Source organism: Coregonus lavaretus, assembly GCF_964263955.1.
Source record: "Coregonus lavaretus genome assembly, chromosome: 12".
NCBI classification, from domain to species: domain Eukaryota; kingdom Metazoa; phylum Chordata; class Actinopteri; order Salmoniformes; family Salmonidae; genus Coregonus; species Coregonus lavaretus.
Window position 1 is genome coordinate 56,756,776 of NC_139999.1, and position 21,237 is coordinate 56,778,012.

At 43.9% G+C, this 21,237-nt stretch overlaps 1 protein-coding gene across 2 annotated transcripts in view; it reads right to left on the minus strand.

The window, feature by feature from the left end:
• mtss1 (MTSS I-BAR domain containing 1) overlaps positions 1 to 21,237 on the minus strand; it is a 128,905-nt gene that overhangs the window by 35,990 nt on the left and 71,678 nt on the right. For both annotated transcript variants that reach the window (XM_084173739.1, XM_084173738.1), the window contains exons 4-6: positions 15,430 to 15,514; positions 13,434 to 13,525; positions 11,862 to 11,936 (exon numbers count right to left, since the gene is read on the minus strand). In XM_084173739.1, coding sequence (XP_084029865.1) covers positions 11,862 to 11,936; positions 13,434 to 13,525; positions 15,430 to 15,514 — 252 coding nt within the window. The remainder of the gene's footprint in view (positions 1 to 11,861; positions 11,937 to 13,433; positions 13,526 to 15,429; positions 15,515 to 21,237) is intronic.

Sequence of the window (21,237 nt, forward strand, 5' to 3'; positions counted from 1 at the left end):
AGTCGCATCATGCAGCCTTAGAATGTATAAAAAAAATCAAAACATATAGCCCAACGTTTGTATCACAACTAAAGTTGAATAAATAACTCTAAATTAAGCATATAGGAGGACCTGTTACTTTGTTAACCGCTCAACACAGAATAGCCTGTGTGCACTCCCTCGGAAATCGTTGAGAAAATATCCTTTCTATTTTATTCAGCTATGTTCAATTGTATTCTTCATACTATAAAATAATATAAAATAATGCCACGGAATTCTAAGCAAATCTTGTCTGCTAAATGAACTAGTGTAGCCCACAGCCATTTTTGCATAGCCAGATCAGGGCCTAACATAAGGACAACTCAGAATATGCTATTCTGTTCTTCTGAAATAGGCTACATTTTCGTCATATCATGATTCTTTAGAACTGTCTAAAATAAATAATGGATTTATTGTGATGGCATGGACTATATTAAATTGATTTATTAGACTAAAATGTAGATGTTCCAACGGTCTGCATCAGTGGCTTGTAGGCTATGCGTGGAAGCCAGGAGATGCTAAACATGTTTATGTTAATTAACAGTCAATTACAGTGAGATCGTAAGTTATTTGCATAATAATAATAATAATAATAATAATAATAATAATAATAATAATAAGCCATTTAGCAGACGCTTTTATCCAAAGCGACTTACAGTCATGCGTGCATAATTTTTTTTTGTGTATGGGTGGTCCCGGGGATCGAACCCACTACCTTGGCGTTACAAGCGCCGTGCTCTACCAGCTGAGCTACAGAGGACCATGACAATGACAATCACCGGCTGAAAAAATTTAATGACCGCCACGGCTCTAGTCTCAACCATACAAATCAGCTCAGACATCAGCTAGTCTAGTGCGCCCTGCAGTCTGACCAGCAGTGATTTGTTACAGGCTTTGGTTTTTCCATTTATATTTCTAAGTTTGCTACGATGGTAGTATGACAGGCCATCTTGGGGTCAACAAGACGTATGACCGTATCTTGCGTAACTTCTTCTGGCCTGGTCTGAAACAGGATGTTGTGTCTTACTGTAAATCATGTCGTGTTTGCCAGCGGACGGATAAACCTTTGCAGCCTATTCCTGCTTCTGACTAACCTTTCAGCAGGGTTCTGGTGGACTGTGTTGGTCCTTTGCCCAAAGCCAAGAGTGGTAACCAGTTTCTCTTAACCATTATGTGTGCTGCCACTCATTTCCCTGAGGCCATTCCACTCAGGAAGATCACAGCTCCCAGTATTGTTAAGGCCCTGGTGAAATTATTTTCAACGTTTGGACTACCGCAGGTACTGCAATCGGACCAGGGTTAGAATTTAATGTCAAAGAACTTCCAGCAAGTGCTACAACAGTTGGGTGCAACCCATTGCCCCTCTAGTGCCTACCACCCAGAGTATCAAGGTGCTCTTGAGAAATGTCATTAGACTTTGAAGTCCATGTTGAGAGCTTACTGCTTTTAGTTTGAGAGACTGGGATGAAGGAGTCCCTCTTGTGCTGTTTGCAGCACGGGAGGATGTTAAGGAATCTCTCGGTTTTAGTCCGAATGAGCTCGTGTTTGGACATCACGTCAGAGGTCCTTTGAGCTTACTGAGGGAGAGGTTGTTGCAGGGCGACACCTTAAACACAAAATCAAATCTGTTGGAGCACGTTAGCGCTTTTCGATACAGATTGCACCGTGTCTGTGAGTTTGCCAGTGAGGATCTGGAGAAGGCACAAACGAAAATGAAAGTTTGGTAAGATCGAAAGGCCGAAACCGCACTTTCGATGTGGGTGACCCAGTCCTGTTTTTTTTTGCCCGTTCTTGGGTTACCGTTGCAAGCTCGCTTTTCAGGCCCTTGCCCCATTGTGAAAAATATGTGGTAATCTGGATTACATCATTGCCACAACGGAGCGCAGGAAAATAAATCTGTCTGTGTCATGTGAACATGTTGAAATCATACTTCACCCACTACGATCTGGCGGAGAAGTCGGTGGAAACCGATGGTGATGTTCTGCCTGTAGCCACTGCTGTCACCGTTGACTATAGTCTTCCTCAAGAGCACCAGGAAAGCCCAATATACCCTGTGCCTGTGGGACAGCTGAATATCTCAGAGATTCTAGAAAACCTTGATGCCTTTATGGCACACTTGTCTCCGGAGGAAAAAGGCGACATTGTTGAACTGCATTTAGAATATCAGGGTTTATTCTCAGTTGTGCCAACTCAGACAAATGTACTAGAGCATGACACTGATGTTGTGGACTCTGCCCCAATCAAACAAGCCTATTGAGTGAACCTTGAAAAGACAGAAGCTCCGCAGTCAGGTGGAGTTCACGCATGAACACCACATTGCGCAACAGTCTGTGGAGTTCACCCTGTATATTAATACTTAAGGCAGATGTGAATCTGCGGTTTTGTTCCAATTTTCGGAAACTCAATACCACTACTAAGTTGGACTCGTACCCTTTGCCCAAGGTCAACGATTATGTGGACCGTGTAGGCGCTGCTAAGTACGTTAGCAAGTTCAATCTGCTGAAGGGATATTCGCAGGACCCTCTAACTGAGCGTGTCAAAGAGCTTTTGTAACTCCTGATAGTTTGTTTTCCTACCTTTTGGTCTCTGCACCAGATTTACGTCGTCCATTTGCTTTGTACACTGATGCCAGCGATGTAGGAGCAGGGGCTGTGCTCCTACAGAAAGACAATAACCATGTTGAGCACCCTGTGGGGTACTTTTCAAAGCAAAAGTTTTGTTTTGGCTCCTTCCAAGGGGATGAGAGTTATAGAAACGTATGTGATTTTACTTATATTTCTCAAACTTCAGAGTCTTAGGCACTATAAAAGAAAATAATTAACATATACAGTACCAGTCAAAAGTTTGGACACCTACTCATTCAAGGGTTTTTCTTTATTTTCACATTGTAGAATAATAGTGAAGACATCAAAACTATGAAATAACACATATGGAATCATGTAGTAACCCCAAAAGTGTTAAACAAATCAAAATATATTTTATTTTTGAGATTCTTCAAAGTAGCCACCGTTTGCTTTGATGACAGCTTTGTACACTCTTGGCATTCTCTCAACCAGCTTCATGAGGTAGTCACCTGGAATGCATTTCAATTAACAGGTGTGCCTTCTTAAAAGTTTATTATTATTATTATTATTAATTAAAGTTATTTTATGACATGAAGGTCAGTCAATACGGAACATTTCAAGAACTTTGAAAGTGCAGTCGCAAACACCATCAAGCGCTATGATTAAACTGCCTCTCATGAGGACCGCCACAAGAAAGGAAGACCCAGAGTTACCTTTGCTGCAGAGGATAAGATCCTTAGAGTTACCAGCCTCAGAAATGTCAGCCCAAATAAGTTCAAGTAACAGACACATCAACATCAACTGTTCAGAGGAGACCGCGTGAATCAGGCCTTCATGGTCGAATTGCTGCAAAGAAACTACTAAAGGACACCAATAATAATAAGAGACTTGCTTGGGCCAAGAAACACAAGCAATGGACATTAGACCAGTGGAAATCTGTCCTTTGGTCTTTTTGGTTCCAACCACCGTGTCTTTGTGAGACGCAGAGTAGGTGAACGGATGATCTCCGCATGTGTGGTTCCCACCGTGAAGCATGGAGGAGGAGGTGTAAAGGTGCTTTGCTGGTGACACTGTCAGTGATTTATTTAGAATTCAAGGCATACTTAACCAGCATGGCTACCACAGCATTCTGCAGTGATACGCCATCCCATCTGGTTTGCGCTTAGTGGGACTATCATTTGTTTTTCCACAGGACAATGACCCAACACACCTCCAGGCTGTGCTATTTGAACAAGAAAGAGAGTGATGAGTGCTGCATCAGATGACCTGGCCTCCACAACCCCCAGACCTCAACCCAATTGAGATGGCTTGGGATGAGTTGGAATGCAGAGTGAAGGAAAAGCAGCCAACAAGTGCTCAGCATATGTGGGAACTCCTTCAAGACTGTTGGAAAAGCATTCCAGGTGAAGCTGGTTGACAGAATGCCAAGAGTGTGCAAAGCTGTCATCAAGGCAAAGGGTGGCTACTTTGAAGAATCTCAAATATAAAATATATTTTGATTTGTTTAACACTGTTTTGGTTACATTTACATTTACATTTTAGTCATTTAGCAGACGCTCTTATCCAGAGCGACTTACAGGAGCAATTAGGGTTAAGTGCCTTGCTCAAGGGCACATTAACGTCATTTAGCAGACGCTCTTAGCCAGAGCGACTCACAAATTGGTGCGTTCACCCTATAGCCAGTGGGATAACCACTTTACAATTGGGGGGGGGGTAGAAGGATTCCTTTATCTTATCCCAGGTATTCCTTAAAGAGGTGGGGTTTCAAATGTCTCCGGAAGGTGGTGAGTGACTCCGCTGTCCTGGCGTCGTGAGGGAGCTTGTTCCACCATTGGGGTGCCAGAGCAGCGAACAGTTTTGACTGGGCTGAGCGGGAACTATGCTTCCGCAGAGGAAGGGGAGCCAGCAGGCCAGAGGTGGATGAGCGCAATGCCCTCGTTTGGGTGTAGGGACTGATCAGAGCCTGAAGGTACAGAGGTGCCGTTCCCCTCACTGCTCCATAGGCAAGCACCATGGTCTTGTAGCGGATGCGAGCTTCAACTGGAAGCCAGTGGAGTGTGCGGAGGAGGGGGGTGACGTGAGAGAACTTGGGAAGGTTGAACACCAGACGGGCTGCGGCATTCTGGATGAGTTGTAGGGGTTTAATGGTTTAATGGTTACTACATGATTCCATACGTGTCATTTCATAGTTTTGATGTCTTCACTATTATTCTACAATTTAGAAAATAGTAAATATAAAAAGAAAAACTCTTGAATGAGTAGGTGTCCAAACTTTTGACTGGCACTGAATATTATATACAGTAAATAAAATAAAAAAGGTGGCTGTTTCATCTTGTATTTAATTGTTGACAGTAGACACCATGTTTTTATTGGAGAACGCAACGCATTTAAGTTGATCATGCTGTGAGATGGAAGTTATTTTCTGTTGGTTGTGAGCAAATGTGTCCAACAAAATATAGGATATATTTGTTGTCTTATGGGGGAAGGTGTTACAGGCTTTGGTCTTTCCATTTATATTTTGAGGTTGGACGTTAGCACGTGCGGCGCACCGATTGGTGTCACCTCGTTAGTTACTATGTGTTACACCTGTGCTGGTTTGTCATCTCATTAGTGGGAAGTAGTTTCACCTGTGCTGGCCCAGGTGATATCTAAGAGTGGCTGGCCTAGTGCCTCAGTTGTCTTGAGAGATGTGGAGGGTTAACACCTTTAGTCTCTATTTGATTTCTAGACAAAGAATTTTGCTTCCTGTCTTTGAGTTTGGTGTGGGTTTTAATTTTGTTTGCCTGTTCTTGGGCAAATTTAGTGGGCGCTCATGGTGGGTGTCTTTAAAGGTCCCAGTTGTTGTTGCTAGTCAACTTTCAGTGGACACCCCCATGAGTGTCTTTCAGAACCCCTCCTAAAACCCCACCTGTTTCGTTTTGGTTGTGGTCAGTGATTCTTTGTTAGTTCCCTCTTCTGTTTGAGCAACATTATTCGTTTTTCGTGCTGGGGAACGTAATGGATTGGTTAGGGGTATTTCCTATCTAGAGCTGTTAAATGCTCCAGGTGGGATCAGTTCAGCATTAGTGGTGCTGGGCAGCGCGGGTGCTAGACAGGGAGATATCCCAGGAATCTGTACATCCCTCCTCTGATTGCTGCTCTACAGGGAGGCCTAAGGAGGACAGCCTCCCACAGCGGCCCAGAGGGGTGAGTCAGCACTGAGGACACTGCACCACCCTCTGTGGTAACAAACACGGCCCACTTGATGTGAAACACACACTCCAATCTCAAATAAGAGGACCCTCCCCCCAGCATACAACATTCCCATGAGACATGATGATACATACACACTCACAGCCACATTCGCGGAAGTATAAAGCTTAGCTTAATTACCGCCAAACAAGACCACCCATATTAACTGCACCGAGAACTCAAACCTCAAACAGAAACTGCTCAATTTAATTGAGCAGATGAACAACACATTTCTGCTCATCACAGCTCGAAACGAATTAACTAAGTTATAATATAATATGCCATTTAGCAGACGCTTTTATCCAAAGCGACTTACAGTCATGTGTGCATACATTTTTACGTATGGGTGGTCCCGGGGATCGAACCCACTACCCTGGCGTTACAAGCGCCATGCTCTACCAATTGAGCTACAGAGGACCAAGTTCTAGTGTACCACATCTTTGTTTTTCTCAGAGCAAAACTCAATTCAATGAATCCCTCTCTGATTGATTAGGAACTGGGGAAGCATTTGTTCCATGTTTCCTGGGGATAAAAGAGAGGGTTTTGTCCGACCCCCGACTCGCTAATCCTCCCCATCTGACCTCCCTGGCCTCGACTTTGGACCCAAGAGGTCAAAAGTAATCTCTAAGCCCGGGAGCAGAGAGCGAGCTGCCCACATTCCTTCAGGGGTTCATTTCGCTAACAAAGCCCGACTCTACTCCACCTGTGCCTTTAACTAACATTCATGCACTACATGCACTGGAAATATGTAGGACATTCAAGTCTTAATTTCTCTCAGGGTGTGTGTGGCCTGTGCATTAGAAACTTAAAAGGGATTTGTTCAATTTATTAAATCGGGGTCACTAGGTGATGTGATAATCTAAACAATGATCAAAATAACGATGTATCAAAGATGACCATGTAAATGAGCATGTGATATGATTGTGATATGGCTGTGATATGGATGTAAAACATCCTACTGAACATGACCAAGAAAAGCAGTCTGATCCTGTTCTGTTAAACAGCATTTTGGTCTTGTGCGTTCAGGTAGAAAGTTGTGTAAATCTCATGGAATGCTAACCTCTAAGTTTTAGAACACCTACTCATTCAAGGGTTTTTATTTTTTTACTATTTTCTACATTGTAGAATAATAGTGAAGACATCAAAACTATGAAATAACACATATGGAATCACGTAGTAACCAAAACAGTATTAAAATATATTATATATTTGAGATTCTTCAAAGTAGCCACCCTTTGCCTTGATGACAGCTTTGCACACTCTTGGCATTCTCTCAACCAGCTTCACCTGGAATGCTTTTCCAACAGTCTTGAAGGAGTTCCCACATATGCTGAGCACTTGTTGGCTGCTTTTCCTTCCCTCAGCGGTCCGACTCCCAAACCATCTCAATTTGGTTGAGGTCAGGTGATAGTGGAGGCCAGGTCATCTGATGCAGCACTCCATCACTTTCCTTCTTTGTAAAATAGCCCTTACACAGCCTGGAGTTGTGTTGGGTCATTGTACTGTTGAAAAACAAATTATAGTCCCACTAAGCCCAAACCAGGACACATTTCCTACTGTCCAATTGCTTGTGTTTCTTGGCCGCTTGTGTTTCTTGGCCCAAGCAAGTCTCTTCTTCCTATTGTTGTCCTTTAGTAGTGGTTTCTTTGCAGCAATTCGACCATGAAGGCCTGATTCACACAGTCTCCTCTGAACAGTTGATGTTGAGATGTATCTGTGACTTGAACTCTGTGAAGCATTTATTTGGGCTGCAATTTCTGAGGTTGGTAACTCTAATGAACTTATCCTCTGCCGCAGAGGTAAATCTGGATCTTCCATTCCTGTGGCGGTCCTCATGAGAGCCAGTTTCATCATAGCGCTTGATGGTTTTTGCGACTACATTTGAAGAAACTTTCTAAGTTCTTGAAATGTTCCGTATTGACCTTCATGTAATAAAGTAAAGATGGACTGCCGTTTCTCTTAGAGCTGTTCTTGCCATAATATGGACTTGGTCTTTTACCAAATAGCGCTTTTACCCCCCCCCCCCCCCCACCCCACCTTGTCATAACACAACTGATTGGCTCAAACGCATTAAGAAGGAAATAAATTCCACAAATTAACTTTTAAAGCACACCTGTTAATTGAAATGCATTCCAGGTGACTACCTCATGAAGCTGGTTGAGAGAATGCCAATAGTGTGCAAAGCTGTCATCAAGGCAAAGGGTGGCTATTTGAAGAAACTCAAATATAAAATATATTTTGATTTGTTTAACACTTTTTTGGTTACTACATGTCTTCACTATTATTCTACAATGTAGAAAATAGTAAGAAATAAAGAAAAACCCTTGAATGAGTAGGTGTTCTAAAACTTTTGACCGGTGGTGTATATTGCAATAACAACAGTAAACATGTTATTTCACCAAGACCTAGACAGACGGCTCACCTTTTAACCATGACCTGGTTTCAATCACCTCTCCCAGATTAACCCTATGGCACTGGTCTTCAGGCTATAAGAGAGGTCCTTGTTAACCTGGGGTCTCAAACTCACGGCCTGCGGGCAAAAAGCGCCCGCATGCCAATTCAATGTGGCCCGTGGTTGGCCCATGTTGTAAACCAAGGCCTTGGGTTTGGTAAAGGGAGCAAAGGAAGTTAGAGAGGGGTCGAAGGGCACCCTAACCCAACTGATGTACACCTCCCCCTCTGGACTTTTCAACCACATGGCCGCTTTCCACAAGGGGAACGACTGCCTGAATTCAAGAGTCAGGGCTGCACATTATTGGATTTTATTGCACTTCCATTTTTTTACTTCAAAGGAGAGTAGCTAACTAGTCAGTGTCTCTCTAACCATTGTATGCGACAGTGACTCATCCTAGAAAGACAAATACAACTTTGAACTACGAAGTGGCCTCCCTAAATGGACTCTTACCTTTATTGCTCTGAGCTGCACTGAGTTAAGTTTGTGAGTCTTTTTATGTTTATTTCTTTCACTTTTTTTTATTTTAGTTAGTGAGTCTTGGCTGTTGCTGCTACTACACTATTCTGGTGGGGTTATTCGCAGAACCTCGCCCGGCCGTTAGCCTCTTTTTCCAGATACGCTCTCTGTTTCAACATTGTCCAATGGGTCCTTTGTAAGGCCAGGCAGGGAGGGAGGGCCGTGCGCTGCCAAAAATAATCATGGGACCAACAAACTGACCACGCTACTGAGAGAGAGGACAATGAACGTGAGAAACAGTGGAAAGGAGCGGGGAAGGCAATAAAGTATTAATTCAGTTCAGGCGTGGTGGTGATCATTTCGGCCTTTTAAGGGTTTGTGGGTTCAGGGTTCTTCATTTTAATAGGTGGAGGTGAGGTATACTGTAAGGAAACAGGGGCCTCTTTTGTACACAGGTCTATACTTTCCACGTGCTGGATTGGTGTAACGGATAATGACGTTATCCTACTGACACCACTATCAGTCAGCCCCCCCACCCCGCCCTCGACCAGGTGTTTTGCTGCCTGGGCCTGAGTGATTACCTTCCAACTGCACATTACCACAAAATGGGGTTACAGCAATAAGGTTACATTACCCAACAATGAGGAAAGACTCAGCTTTTGCACCGTTAAAATCAACAATGTTGAAAAACTCTTGCCACGCTGCCAAATGTATGTATCGACATATCAAAACTGACATCAGACAGTCACCCCATTTAAGGCTACATCATGGTAAATGTACCACTACACAATTCTTTAGTGCATCACACACTGTGCTCAAGCTTTCCCTGCCCCCATCATTGCTCGTTGATGTTTACAGTGTTACAAGGGGCAAAACTGAACTATTGGGACGAGATCCCTGGTCAACCCTGTTGACAAAAACAATTGCTCTAGCGCAGGCAGCTATCCACAAATGTTTCTGATTGAGTGGGCCAAGTCTCAACGGGGGTGTTTCCTACACTTGTGTGAGGCGGCGCCCCCCTTAGGCTCTCAATCCCCCCCAGGCCTTGTTTATGGGGAACAATGGGGTCGCAGCAACAGGCCTGTTCAGTACGAGCCTGCTACTGCCCTACATTTAGCATAGCTGAGAGGGAAGTGGCGTAGCTTAAGCTCAAAACCCTCCTCCTCATGCTTCTGCTCATCTCCCAGCCATCAAAACGCGCAGTGACACGGTTAGCATCCTAATGTCTTTCCCTTCAGCTCGCTGGGTTTAATCATTCAAAATCTTCTAAGTCTTGCATACTGCTGGGCTCCCTCTCATCACACGGATTGGCGGATCATATCCCTCTCCAGAAAGAGAACTGCTATCTGACAGGCTCTTCACATAGCAGGTGCTAACGATAGCTAACGGGTGCTAGAAATGGCTTGTGAAGTCAAGTTGTATCTATGAGGCTTAATGGGGTAAAAGTAGCATGGATGGCAAGGTTTACAGGTCATGTTCACCTGTGGAGAATGACAACCTCAGAACATCACAGAGGCTAATTATATTAGTTCATCTTAGAACGCAAGCCTTTGCCTTTAGGTGCCTTAACTAGTTCAAACGATAAGCCTTATTGCTCCTTTAGAAAGAGGCAGTTTAAAACAAATCGAAAACTGCAGTAGAAGGAATAAAAGCCTCCCTGCCCACTTCATTCAGGTAGTTTGTGACAGTTCTAACCAGTGATCTAGGTTTATGGTTGCCTGGCTACCCAAACTCCTTGCTCCGGCCAAACGCTATGCCATGCCCCCGGACGTTAGTTTCTTCTCCGTCTGGATCGGAGTACCTCCCCGACGGTTTCGAGAATAGACTCTGATTGGTCTCAGAAACCAATAGTTTGGGCCAGAGGCAGAACACACGTGGGTAAAGCGGTGTTTTGAAAATTAGTCATTGGCTTTGATACTCTGGTTAGGGATGATCCAATCGCTGATGACATTGTTTTGTACAACACCCCTCATTTTGATGTCGCAAACAAACAACTTCAATTATGTCAGTCTCAGACTGAAGCATGTAGCGAACGATAGACCAGCGGAAGAATTCAGTTTTAGTTGTCAGGCAAGGTTTAGGGTTCTCTAACAAAGAGCCTTGAGGAGATGGTAATATATGCCATTTAGCTGACGCTTTTATCTAAAGTGACTTACAGTCATGCATATATTCCATTTTCGTATGGGTGGCCCCAGCGGGAATCGAACCCACTACCCTGGTGTTGCAAGCACCATGCTCTACCAACTGAGCGACTGAGGACCACACTCTGCCACTGAGGACCAGATGGTGAGTGGTGAATAAGCTATAGAGGGGGCGTTCTGTCAGATAAGAGATGAGTCCGCGCAGTCAAGCTCTGAGGAGTCTTGACCTCAGCGCAGCCATAACGGGACGAACTGGAGGCGTTTCTCCACTGAAGCGGGTTAACGCCACATAATAATGACAGACCTTTCACTGGTGAGTGAATGTGCAAAGTCACAACGACACATGCTCGTCATCCCTCTCTCCAACTTTCGGTACCCATATATTCATATTATGATAGTTCTGCTGTTGAGATACAAGAACTTCAGGAATAAACAAACACTTAAATTCTCAGAAGACTGAAGCTCATAGTTCAGAGCCATAGGTCCGCGATAGTCATGACATCATTACCAGCCTAGCGTTTAAATGTCATAATGGGCATGTGGACTATCGTGTTTAAGCTTTAGGCTAACTAATGAGGTAAGATTGTTGTTATTGTCATATAATTTTACATTGGGAATAATGTCTTCACCTTTACAGACTCATTTTACAGAGACTAAGAAAAAAAGTCCTGAGCTAGAGCTAAACACAACCTGGCTGAAACGATACCATTTATGGAAGAGGAAAATGGTAGGTGTGGTGAGATGGATTGGCGAAGGAGCGGCCCTGTAACAACCGCGGGCGTGGAGAAACCACATCATTGTCTCCTTGCACAATGCCAGCTGTGGTGAGGTAACATGACCCTCGGTTATGACTGTTCTCGTTGATATGCGTCACACTCTCCATTCAGGTGTAGTCCAATCCTTCCCCCCACCCTACACATTGCCAACTGCGTTTATTATCTACGCCAGAGTGTCACATCACACAGCACTTAAAAAGTTAGAAACAGACGCCCTTACCTTTCTTAACTTTCTTCTGCAGCTTGATTGTGTCTGAGGATTTTTTCTTGATATCTGCTCGGGCCTTCTTGTATTCTGCATTGGGAAGACATGAGGAGATACATCAAGTGCCAGTGAAATAATTTAGACATCTCAGAATGTATACTACATGACCAAAAGTATGTGGACACCTGCTCCTCGAACATCTCATTCCAAAATCCTGGGCATTAACATGGAGTTGGGTCCCTCCTTTGCTGCTATAACAGCCTCCACTCTTCTGGGAAGGCTTTCCACTAGATGTTGGAACATTGCTACAGGGACTTGCTTCCATTCAACCCCAAGAAAATGAGTGAGGTCGTGCACTGATGTTGGGCGATTAGGCCCGGCTCGCAGTCGGCGTTCCAATTCATCCCAAAGGTGTTCGATTGGGTTGAGGTCAGGGCTCTTTGCAGGCCAGTCAAGTTCTTCTACACCGATCTTGACAAACCATTTCTGTATGGACCTTGCTTTGTGCCCGGGGTCATTGTCATGCTGAAACAGGAAATGGCCTTCCACGAACTGTTGCCAAAAAGTTGGAAGCACAGAATTGTCTAGAATGTCATTGTATGCTTTAGCGTTAAGATTGCCCTTCACCTGGAACTAAGGGGCCTAGCCCGAACCATGAAAAACAGCCCCAGACCATTATTCCTCCTCCACCAAACTTTACAGTTGGCACTATGCATTGGGCCGGTAGCGTTTTCCTGGCATCTGCCAAACCCGTGATTCATCACTCCAGAGAATGCGTTTCCACTGCTCTAGAGTCCAATAGCGGCGAGTTTTATGCGACTTCAGCCTACGCTTGGCATTGCACATGGTGATATTAGGCTTGTGTGCGGCTGCTCGGCCATGCAAACCCATTTCATGAAACTCCCGACGAACAGTTCTTGTGCTGACATTGCTTCCAGAGGCAGTTTGGAACTCGGTAGTGAGTGTTGCAACAAATGACTGACGATTTTTATGCGCTACGCGCTTAAGAACTCGGCGGTCCCATCCTGTGAGCTTGTGTGGCCTACCACTTCACGGCTGAGCCGTTGTTGTTCCTAGACATTTCCACTTCACAGTTGACCGGGGCAGCTCTAGCAGGGCAGAAATTTGACGAACTGACTTGTTGGAAAGGTGGCATCCTCTGACGGTGCCATGTTGAAAGTCACTGAGCTCTTCAGTACACCATTCTACAGCAAATGTTTGTCTATGGAGATTGCATGGCGGTGTGCTCGATTTAATACACCTGTCAGCAACGGGTGTGGCTGAAATAGATGAATCCACTAATTTGAAGGGGTGTCCACATACTTTTGTATCTACAGTACCAGTCAAAAGTTTGGACGAAACTACTCATTCAAGGGTTTTTCTTAATATTTACTATTTTCTACATTGTAGAATAATAGTGAATACATCAAAACTATGAAATAACACATATGGAATTACGTAGTAACCAAAAAAGTGAAAATGTAAATAAAAATAAATAAAAAATTATTGAATGAGTAGGTGTGTCCAAACTTTTGACTGGTAGTGTCTAGTGCATGTAGGCCTGTGTGTGTATGTACGGTCTCCTACCTTTGGCATGGTCCTTGTCCAACTGACTGGCCACCTTCTTCCACTCCTCAATCTTCTGCTCAAGGGGATTGATCAGGGTATCTGTTAGTGCCCTGCAGTGGAACCCAATAAACCAGCTGTTAAGTTACAATTACACACCCAGTGGTTCACCTGGCGTCTTCTCCAGACTGGTTGATAAGATTCAACTTCATCAAATTCAGAATTATCAATGGAAACAAATAGGGAAGGTTTTTTTTAGGGCTATAAGTAATTGCAATTGATAGGCGGACCTACCATAGATAAATCAGGTCATCAAAACTACACACCATAGCTTGGAAAGCAAAGCAATTAAACTGAGCATACTGTCAGGTATGCTGTATTTGTATTTATTATGGATCCCCATTAGCTGCTGCCAAGGCAGCAGCTACTCTTCCTGGGGTCCAGCAAAATTAAGGCAGCTATACATTAAAAATAAAAACATTACAATACATTCATAACAGATTTCACAGCACACTAATAAGTGTGTTCCCTCAGACCCCTACTCCACTACCACATATCTACAACACAAAATCCATATTGTGTATGCATGTGTCTGTGCCTATGTTTGTGAACTCCTTTCGTCACATACCCCGCATAGCACCAAGTAATGTAGCCAAAGCTGATCAGCCGTGACAGGTTAGCACACAATGAGTGTCTATAAATAGACGACGTGAGATAGTACTGTTCACACTTTCACCTAACCTCTCTCCACACACAGGGTGACTGGGGGAAACCTAGATTAAAGTGATAAAGATAAGAGATCTTAGTAATGAAGCTTATAGGTTTAGCGGAAGTCTGTTAGTTCCCCTTCCCTCTAGTCTGTCTAACGGCCTATTCAGAGTTGAGCCCTTATCTGGGTTGGGCCTATGTACAGGCCTATGTAGAGTCAGTGGGATCATTGGGATTTTGGTGTCGGTCAGTGTTAATTCCAACTGAAGCTGGACGGTCAATAACTTGACACTGCATAATGCAACCAGAGAAAGACACTACAGCATGTCAGAGGCTGGGAGAGTGATGGAAATGATGGAGGGAGAAATAAGACAATAAGGAATGAGCGACTGCCTGGATTTCCACCGAAGAAAAGTACATCCTGGGCTATACCCTTTTCCCACTATCACGCCGACCCGTACTGGCTCTGATATTTTTCTTTTCACATGGTTCTAGCAACTATGGTTAATGTGTAACCAGGCCAGCGCAGTACAGCTTGGCCCAGCTTGGTTTAGTAGTGTGCAAATGGTACCAGAGAGCAACAATCCAATCTCTGACTCATCTATCCACAGCCCGTGTCCCATTATAGCAGTGTCCCAGGTTTAGAGAGAGCACTGGCTGTAGTGCAACACGTTCTCAGTGCTGTTTTACAGCTGGACAAAATGTTAAATTTGTTGGTCTCATCAGCACACAGAGCAACAGAGATGAGCCTAAAGCAGGGCCTGATTGGATTTGCTGGGGCTGAAGTAGGCAGGTGGAATTGGGTTCAGGGTAGTAGAGCAGTTCGTCATCTACTTGCCAAGTCAGCCAGGGTCATCATCCTAGCAGGCGAGAGTGCTCTGTGGTTTTTGGAGGAATGTCCGATACTGACTGAGTTCAGTATGCAGCAAAACACATGCAATCACACACAGCTGGAAATCCTGAACACTAAGGCCCTGCCAGAAACCAATCACTTGCATAGAATGCAGGTCTGAGTCGATATCGCTCACTCAGTGTGTGACAGAAAAACATTGAGTATCAGAGAAGCAACCATCTGATATATAATTGTCACGGAATGCTTTATGTCACCTTTTCATATAATAGTCTGAAATGTAATGGTCTGAAATGTTAAAGACGGCAGTAGTAATATGCCCTAACCAAAGAAATAGGAAACAATGACATTGAAGATACCATTTTAGGGGGGGGGGGGGGGGGGGGGGGTTGCCTTATGACTGTTGTAATACTAAATCAATGTCTTCCAGAAACCATGATTTACAGTTCCATCACTTACGTGGTGAAGAGCTTCAGTTTGGACTCTATGCTTCTGTGCCTCATGCACATTCTCGTCAAGGCCGAGCCAATCTCTTTTGTCGCCCCTGGAAAACAATGGAACAAAACAGAACAAACCTGTCAATTTCCAAACCTTGACAATAACGCCATATTACAAGCCTGATGAAGCCAAGAAAGTTGGATGTCCTCCAGTGATTTTTTTGCTTTTCCTGTTGAAAGGTAATAATTGCAAGTATAAATACAGTAAAGTACACAGACTGAAGGGTAAAAAAATTGGTTTTGAGCAATGTCGTTTTAGAGAATTTGGCAGTACGTCCAACGAGCATCACAACTGCAGACATGTAACCACGCAAGCGCAGGACCTCCACATCCGGCGTCTTCACCTGAGACCAGCCATCCGGACAGCTGATGAAGCTGGGGAGTATTTGTGTTTGTAATAAAGCCCTTTAGTGTGGAAAAAAGTCATTCTGATTGGCTGGGCCTGGCTCCCAAGTGGGTGGGCCTATGCCCTTCCAAGCCCACCCATGGCTGCGCCCCTGCCCAGTCATGTGATATCCATATATTACGATTGGCCGGAACATGGGAATGACCTTGTCGAGAGAGACACCAACATCTGCTTCTGATTGCACTCATTTATCCACTTAATATCCCAGGCAGGCCCAGTGAGACCTTGATGTCAGCCAGTCAGATATGGGGAAGACACAGAGAGCCCAGACAGATAGAGGCCTTTGCATTCTACAAAATTAACACCACAATGCCTGTGCCCCAAATGGCACCCTATTCCCTACACTATACAGAATAGTGAATAGGGTGCCATTTGGGATGCACATAATGACTCACTGCCCTCTGGGACAGAAAATTATATTTATTTAAACTACTGCAGATATATAAATAGTCACACTGCAATTTTAACATCAGATGATGTCATATGTTTTCCTAAGATCATTAGGATGAGTCCAGTTTTATGATGGAAGCAAGCAACACTTGGCCCTATTACCTGTTTTCATTACAGCAGGAGCAGCAGGAACAAAAGCAGCATCCCGCTGGACTACTCATTAGGAGGTTAAAGACCTCAGATACTAGCTCTATCAACCGTATGAGCTTATTTGGACAGCCACAGTTCTCTGGCTAGGGCATGCCAACATTTTGGCAATAACAGAGAAAACAAGAGGCATTAGTGAGTGCGGGACTTTCATTACTATTGCTTGTGTCATAAATTACCAGACTTTCTGGACATTATTATTGAAGACTTCAATTTAAGAAATCAGACAAATGGACCTGCAAATAACATTGGTCCTGCTAACCCAACTGTGGCAGGCTAGATAAGTCTGGAAGCCAGCCAAGATGTGAAAACCTCCCTAGTCGATTTCACCCTCAATTAGAAGCAAGGACACTCGGTGCCACCTATGGGGCGACTGAAGCACTTGAAAATGGATTGGGTAATATGGCACATCAAACATGTAAAAAACGCAGCACTGGATCCATTTCTGCATGGGGCCGTTCTGATGTACAGTGCATTCGGAAAGTATTCAGACCATTTGACTTTTTCCACATTTTGTTACGTTACAGCCTTATTCTAAAATGTTTTTGTTTTTTTTATTCCCTCAATCTACACACAATACCCCATAATGACAAAGCAAAAACTGTTTCTTAGAAATGCAAGTACATTTATTAAAATAAATACAAAACTGAAATAACAACTAAATAAGTATTCAGACCCTTTACACAGTACTTTGTTGAAGCACCTTTGGCAGCGATTACAGACTCGAGTCTTCTTGGGTATGACGCTATAAGCTTGGCACAGTTGTATTAGGGGAGTTTCTCCCATTCTTCTCTGTAGATCCTCTCAAGCTCTGTCAGGTTGGATGGGGAGCGTAGCTGCACAGCAATTTTCTGGTCTCTCCCCAGAGATGTTCGATCGAGTTCAAGTCCGGGCTCTGGCTGGGCCACTCCAGGACGTTCAGAGACTTGTCCCGAAGCCACTCCTGCGTTGTCTTGGCTGTGTGCTTGGGGTCATTGTCCTGTTGGAAGGTAAACCTTCACCCCAGTCTGAGGTCCTGAGCAGATTTTCATCATTGATCGCTCTGTACTTTGCTCCGTTCATCTTCCCCTCAATCCTGACTAGTCTCCCAGTCCCTGTTGCTGAAAAACATCCCCACAGCATGATGCTGCCACCACCATGCTTCACCATAGGGATGGTATTGGCCAGGTAATGTGCGGTGCCTGGTTTCCTCCAGACGTGACGCTTGGCATGCAGGCAAAAGAGTTCAATCTTGGTTTCATCAGACCAGAGAATCTTGTTTCTCATGATCTGAGAGTCCTTTAGGTGCCTTTTGGCAAACTCCAAGTGGGCTGTCATGTGCCTTTTACTGAGGAGTGGCTTCCATCGGGCCACTCTACCATAAAGGCCTGATTTGTGGATTGCTGCAGAGATGGTTGTCCTTCTGGAAGGTTCTCCCATCTCCACAGAGGAACTCTAGAGCTCTGTCACAGTGACCACCGGGTTATTGGTCACCTCCCTGACCAAGGCCCTTCTCCGATTCCTCAGTTTGGCCGGGCGGTCAGCTCTAGGAAAAGTCTTGGTGGTTCCAAACTTCTTCCATTTAAGAATGATGGAGACCACTGTGTTGGGGACTTTCAATGCCGCAGAAATATTTTCGTACCCTTCCCCAGATCTGTGCCTCGACACAATCCTGTCTCGGAGCTCTACGGACAATTCCTTCGACCTCATGGCTTGGTTTTTGCTCTGACATGCACTGTCAACTGTGGGACCTTATTTAGACAGGTGTGTGCCTTTCCAAATCATGTCCAATCAATTGAATTTACCACAGGTGGACTCCAATGAAGTTGTAGAACCATCTCAAGGATGATCAATGGAAACAGGATGCACCTGAGCTCAATTTCGAGTCTCATACTTATGTAAATAAGGTATTCATTTTTTTTTTTTTTATACATTTGCAAAAATGTAAAAAAATCTGTTTTCGATTTGTCATTATGGGGTATTGTGTGTAGATTGAGGGAAAAAAAGTAATTTAAATCAATTTTAGAATAAGGCTGTAACAAAATGTGGAAAAAAGTCAAGGGGTCTGAATACTTTCCGAATGCACTGTATAGGGCGAAAGAGAGAGAGAGTGGCTGAGCCACTCCCATCACACAGGGCCCAGTGTGGCTTCTCCAGTCCAGCCCTAAACTGCAAAGCCCTCGCCCTGCCGGCCCAGAGCCTCTTTAATAAACAGGCCATTGTAGCATTCTGTCACTGAATACAGAGCACTTCCTATGAGACGGCTGCGCAGTAAGGGAAGATAATACTCCTTTCAGTGATAGATGAAAACCGTGAGAGAAAATGAGAGGGAAAGAGGGACCCAGCAAAGGTTCCTCCACAATCCCTAGTGATATTCCTCCCTCTCCCCACCCTAACCCCTGGGCAGGACCGTGCGTCTCCTGCTGAGAACAGTGTTGAGATTATCCTCTGTATGAATGTGTCCCAGTCATCCCAACCCCAATCCCTGCTAATGCTGGATCACCTGCGCCTCTCGCTGGCTCAGTAAGGCAACCTAGTAGCCCTACATACAGCCTCCACTGGCCACCAGTATCAGAGAGGTATGGATTATTACGACCACACAGACCCTCCTTCGTTTCCCCATGAAAACTTCCACAACAAGGCAGATGTGATAGCGTTGCTAAGGTTATAATGGATGCACATTAACTCTATGATCTTGTGAGATATTTGTTACATCAGACAGTATGACAGAGTAGCAAATGCAAAAAGGAGTTTTTAACTAGGCCTACTTATCATTAAAATCCCCCTCAGACCAACACTAGCATTCATTTGTTGCAGATTTCGGACCACAAATGCCAATTCCCGTAGAATCATGGCAAAGCAGTTTGCAACAGTTGACATTTGATAGAATATTGAGAGTTTACTGAATTAATCTCTCCTAGAAGAAATATAGCAGTGCTTTGAGAAATATCAACACCAGCTGAGAGACACAGTCCATTGCCACCGTCACCTTAGTATTCAAATCAAATTTTATTTGTCACATACACGTGTTAAGCAGATGTTATTGCGGGTGTAGCGAAATGCTTGTGCTTCTAGCTCTATAGTTTTGGCAAGTCGGTTAGGACATCTACGTTGTGCATGACATAAGTAATTTCTCCAACAATTGTTTACAGACAGATTATTTCACTTATAATTCACTGTATCACAATTCCAGTGGGTCAGAAGTTTACATACACTAAGTTGACTGCACCTTTAAACAGCTTGGAAAATTCCAGAAAATTATGTGATGGCTTTAGAAGCTTCTGATAGGCTAATTGACATAATTTGAGTCAATTGGAGGTGTACCTGTGGATGTATTTCAAGGCCTAACTTCAAACTCAGTGCCTCTTGGCTTGACATCATGGGAAAATCAAAATAAATTAGCCAAGACCTCAAAAATTGTAGACCTCCACAAGTCTGGTTCATCCTTGGGAGCAATTTCCAAACACCTGAAGGTACGACGTTCATCTGTACAAACAATAGTATGCAAGTATAAACACCATGGGACCACGCAGCCATCATACTGCTCAGGAAGGAGACGCGTTCTGTCTCCTAGAGATGAATGTACTTTGGTGCGGAAAAAGTGCAATTCAATCCCAGAACAGCAGCAAAGGACCTTGTGAAGATGCTGGAGGAAACAAGTAGAAACGTATCTATATCCACAGGAAGAAGCCACTGCTCCAAAACCGCCATAAAAAAGCCAGACTACGGTTTGCAACTGCACATGGGGACAAAGATCGTACTTTTTGGAGAAATGTCCTCTAGTCTGATGAAACAAAAATAGAACTGTTTGGCCATAATGACCATCGTTATGTTTGGAGGAAAAAGGGGAAGGCTTGCAAGCCAAATAACACCATCCCAACTGTGAAGCACTGGGGTGGCAGCATTATGCTGTGGGGGTGCTTTGCTGTATGAGGGACTGGTGCACTTCACAAAATAGATGGCATCATGAGGAAGGACAATTATGTGGATATATTGAAGCAACATCTCAAGACATCAGTCAGGAAGTTAAAGCTTGGTCGCAAATGGGTCTTCCAAATGGACAATGACCCCAAGCATACTTCCAAAGTTGTGGCAAAATGGCTTAAGGACAACAAAGTCAAGGTATTGGAGTGGCCATCACAAAGCCCTGACCTCAATCCTATAGAAAATGTGTGGGCAGAACTGAAAAGGCGTGTGCGAGCAAGGAGGCCTACAAACATGACTCAGTTACACCAGCTCTGTCAGGAGGAATGGGCCAAAATTCACCCAACTTATTGTGGGAAGCTTGTGGAAGGCTACCTGAAACGTTTGACCCAAGTTAAACAATTTAAAGATAATGCTACCAAATATTAATTGAGTGTATGTAAACTTCTGATCCACTGAGAATGTGATGAAAGAAATAAAAGCTGAAATAAATCATTTTCACTACTATTATTCTGACATTTTACATACGTAAAATAAAGTGGTGATCCTAACTGACCTAAGACAGGGAATATTTACTAGGATTAAATGTCAGGAATTGTGAAAAACTGAGTTTAAATGTATTTGGCTAAGGTGTATGTAAACTTCTGACTTCAACTGTGAGATGAGTAGTGCAAGAAATGTAAACATTATTAAAGTGACTAGTGTTCCATTTCTTAAAGTGGCCAGTGCTTTCAATAGGCAGCAGCAGTCTCTAATGTGCTAGTGATGGCTATTTAACAGTCTGATGGCCTTGAGATAGAAGCTGTTTTTCATTCTCTCGGTCCCAGCTTTGATGCAGCTGTACTGACCTCGACTTCTGGATGA